The following is a 3,347-nucleotide window of genomic DNA, read 5'->3' as shown; positions in this document are numbered from 1 at the left end:
TTGCCACGCGTATCTCTACTCTTTCTTATAAAAAACCGAGTAGGTGATGATGGTGTGCCTACCATCCTACAATACAGACCGTCCGATCTATATCTAACGGATAGAAAGCAAACTATGACAATTTTGCAAAAAGATACCTGCACCCCTCTTCACATTTGCAGATAAGGCCTTCCCTCGTTCATCTTCGTCTCCCACAAGATAAACAGCTCGTATAAATGCATCTTGATGTTCCGTGCAACGCATGGGCCTCTTTCTAGTAATAATAAATATTGTACTCTAGTAATGGGTATATCATTGCCGCACTTATGCACGCGAACATTTATCGTAACATAGTACCTCATGCTGGATAGTCATAATATTACAAGTTTCAAACCGATATTACAAATGCTAGGAGTGATGCTGCACCTACGAAGAGGGAATTATTAGGAAGTTTACATAAGAACTTCCGTTACTTTAGTTGGATGTAGCATTATCGTACAAACTAAAATCCACCGCCCTGACAAGTCACTAATGGCAAATAAATTTTCGAGTCTCCGGTGACCTGATGTTTCAAAAACAAATTCAGCTTCTGCGGAGCCTTTGTCATTTAGTCTTAGACGCTTGCGGTGATCATCACACCATTCATTGTTGCGCCAGAGAATGCCAAACCTCATTACCTTCAACACACTTGCCTCCAGAACAAAGAACCTGGCCAATTTAATCTCCGATGTGCTGCCTCGGTAGTCGATCAAATCAATTTCTGTAAGATGGAGATCAAGGCATTTGATGAGATTGTTATAGTGCAACACATTTTTCACTTTCGGGTCTTTTTATCTGCAAAAGAAGAGAACATATTAGAGCAGCTAGCTGTATAAGATTGTCGTGTCATCAAGAGGTACCAATATCATTCGCTCATACGATAGGATTGGCTATAGGCTTGGCTCTAAGGCTAGTGATATTTTTTCACTCTATCTCTCTCTCTTTCTCTTTCCTCTCATTTACCTAGGAGCACGTGAAGAGCTTGGGCATTTGTTGCCTTCCACTATGTGGCCGATGCCATATTTCTCAAAAGTATGCCACATAATACGCATCAATGTCAAATCAAAAGATTTTGCCACCACTCTAGCAATGTGAGAGAGTTGGCACGCTGTGCACACAGACCCACATGTATAAAAAAATCAATCAAACCAATTACACCAGCCTCTCCCTCTCCCAAGTAAGTGTTTTTATTGCCTCAGTCCTCTCCCTTTCCTACACAAGTGTTTTTTCATTGCGTCAGTTAATTTGGCAACGGAGAAAAGTAGGTGATCCAGATTGGGCACCAGGTGAGCAATGGAGGGCATCGATGCCAAATGCATCAGAAGTGAATTTGGCACGTGTTTTGGCCTACATAGTGGAGGGCCATTATAACCCACTTTTGTACTACCTCGTGTTTAGTGTAAAATTTTGACCATAGATTTACTTAAGAAAATTCCAATGCATGTCACCAAAAATTATACCATTTGAAACTATGTTCAAATATGAATCCAACGATATATTTTTTAGGGACATGCATTAACATTTTGTCAGTTAAATCTATGGTCAAATTTCGATACTACAAAATACGAAGAGTAAACCAGGACGGAGGTAGTACTTGCTCTTAGGCTAACCACAGAGTTACTAGTCTAAGTTACTTGCCACTATGACTAGCCTAGGCTACTAGTACAACAAAAAACGATGCAGGTGATCACGTGAGAAAAAATACTAAAAACATTTCTTTCGGTGCAGTGCGTAGATGCAGTTTTGAACACTACACTTGTCATCGTAATTTGGAAAATTATGAAAAAATGAGCTATGTTGTGATTACCATTTACTAATAGGAAAGAAGTATCACCTCGATGAGTAGCTTCTCCGTGCACAGAAAGCATGTAAGGAAAACAACAACTTGATCCAGATTGGGGCCAATAGATTTTATTGTCAAGATCTTCAATGTGTGCATAGACTGGGTCAAGCTTGTGGGAGTCATTTTCTGGGTGACAGTCGTAAATACATCAAGAAGAAATTTAAAAATATGAATTTCAAGAAGACGGAGAATAAGACGAGTGTTGTACCTAAACGATTACGGATCCAATAAAGAGTTCGGAGAATTTGGCAGACGAGTACACCAACGCTGTCAATTTTGGCGTGTCAACGACCCTGATTTTTGTTGGACCTTCTATATCAGATACAAGCAATCTCTCAAGGAAAGGCGCATTCTCAATGACCATATGTGGAACAGCTTGAGTGATCTCTTCCCAATTGATGTCTTGTTGTGGGGCCCGCAAGACCCATAAATCCATCGGAGATTGGTCGAGTCGATATGGAGGCTAATGAACCCGTGGATCTGCCAAAGACGAAGGTACTCGAGTGCAGTACAGCTACGGAGCAGGTGCCCCATAGCCTTCTTTGAGATGCCAACGTTGAAGATGTCGAGCTTCTTGAGTTGAGGGAGAAGAAGGGCGGTCGTGGCATTAATCTGGGGAAAATAGCAGGAGTTGAAGATGATGCGGCGCAGCATTGGCGTGAGGCGGAGCGTAGACGGCAGCAGAGAGCGACATTGTCTAGCTTCAAACCTGAGCTCCTTGAGAAGATCTATGGTGGGGGATAAGAGCCACTCATCGAACTTGGCTTGGACCTTGCAGTTGGTACTGAACATGCGGATGTCAAGGCATCTGGCTGGCTTAGGGTAAGATGAAAGGATCTTGGAGACTGCGGCCATGCGTTTGCAATCCCCATCGAAGAGGCAGCTGTCGATGGTGAGGTTGAGGGGGACGCGGCGCCAGAGGGGGCGCCACCGCTGGGAGAGCAGGGTGGTCCGCATGAAAAATTTGGTGGGGAGGTGATGACCCACAAGTATAGGGGATCAATTGTAGACTTTTCAATAAGTAAGAGTGTCGAACCCAACGAGGAGCAGAAGGAAATGACAAGTGGTTTTCAGCAAGGTAATGTCTGCAAGTGCTGAAATTGTAAGTAACAGAGTAGTTTGATAGCAAGATAATTTGTAACGAGCAAGTAATGATAGTAGTAGCAAAAGTTCAGCAAGGTAGCCCAATCCTTTTGAGGCAAAGGACAAGCCAAAACAATCTCTTATAATAAGCAAATCGTTCTTAAGGATACACGGGAATTTCATCTAGTCACTTTCATCATGTTGATTCAATTCGTGTTCGCTACTTTGATAAGTTGATATGTGTGTGGACCGATGCTTAGGTGATGTTCTTACTTGAACAAACCTCCTACTTATGATTAACCCCCTCGCAAGCATCCGCAACTATGAGAAAATTATTAAGAATAAATTCTAACCATAGCATTAAACTTTTGGATCCAATCGGTCCCTTACGGAATAGCGCATA

General features: G+C 42.3%; 1 protein-coding gene across 1 annotated transcript; it reads right to left on the bottom strand.

Annotated features, from left to right (window-relative positions):
* Nucleotides 1–367: 367 nt before the first annotated feature.
* Nucleotides 368–2,818, bottom strand: LOC147976176 (uncharacterized). The gene is made up of 2 exons (XM_087520759.1): nt 2,374–2,818; nt 368–405 (listed from the first exon to the last, which is right to left on the bottom strand). Exons 1-2 carry the CDS (start codon nt 2,816–2,818, stop codon nt 368–370), a joined length of 483 nt encoding a protein of 160 aa, XP_087376885.1.
* Between the last annotated feature and the right edge of the window lie 529 nt (nt 2,819–3,347).

This window comes from Triticum urartu, chromosome 4A, assembly GCF_056163025.1.
Source record: "Triticum urartu cultivar PI428250 chromosome 4A, HENAU_Tu73, whole genome shotgun sequence".
NCBI lineage: Eukaryota > Viridiplantae > Streptophyta > Magnoliopsida > Poales > Poaceae > Triticum > Triticum urartu.
This window is presented reverse-complemented; position numbering and strand designations above follow the sequence as displayed.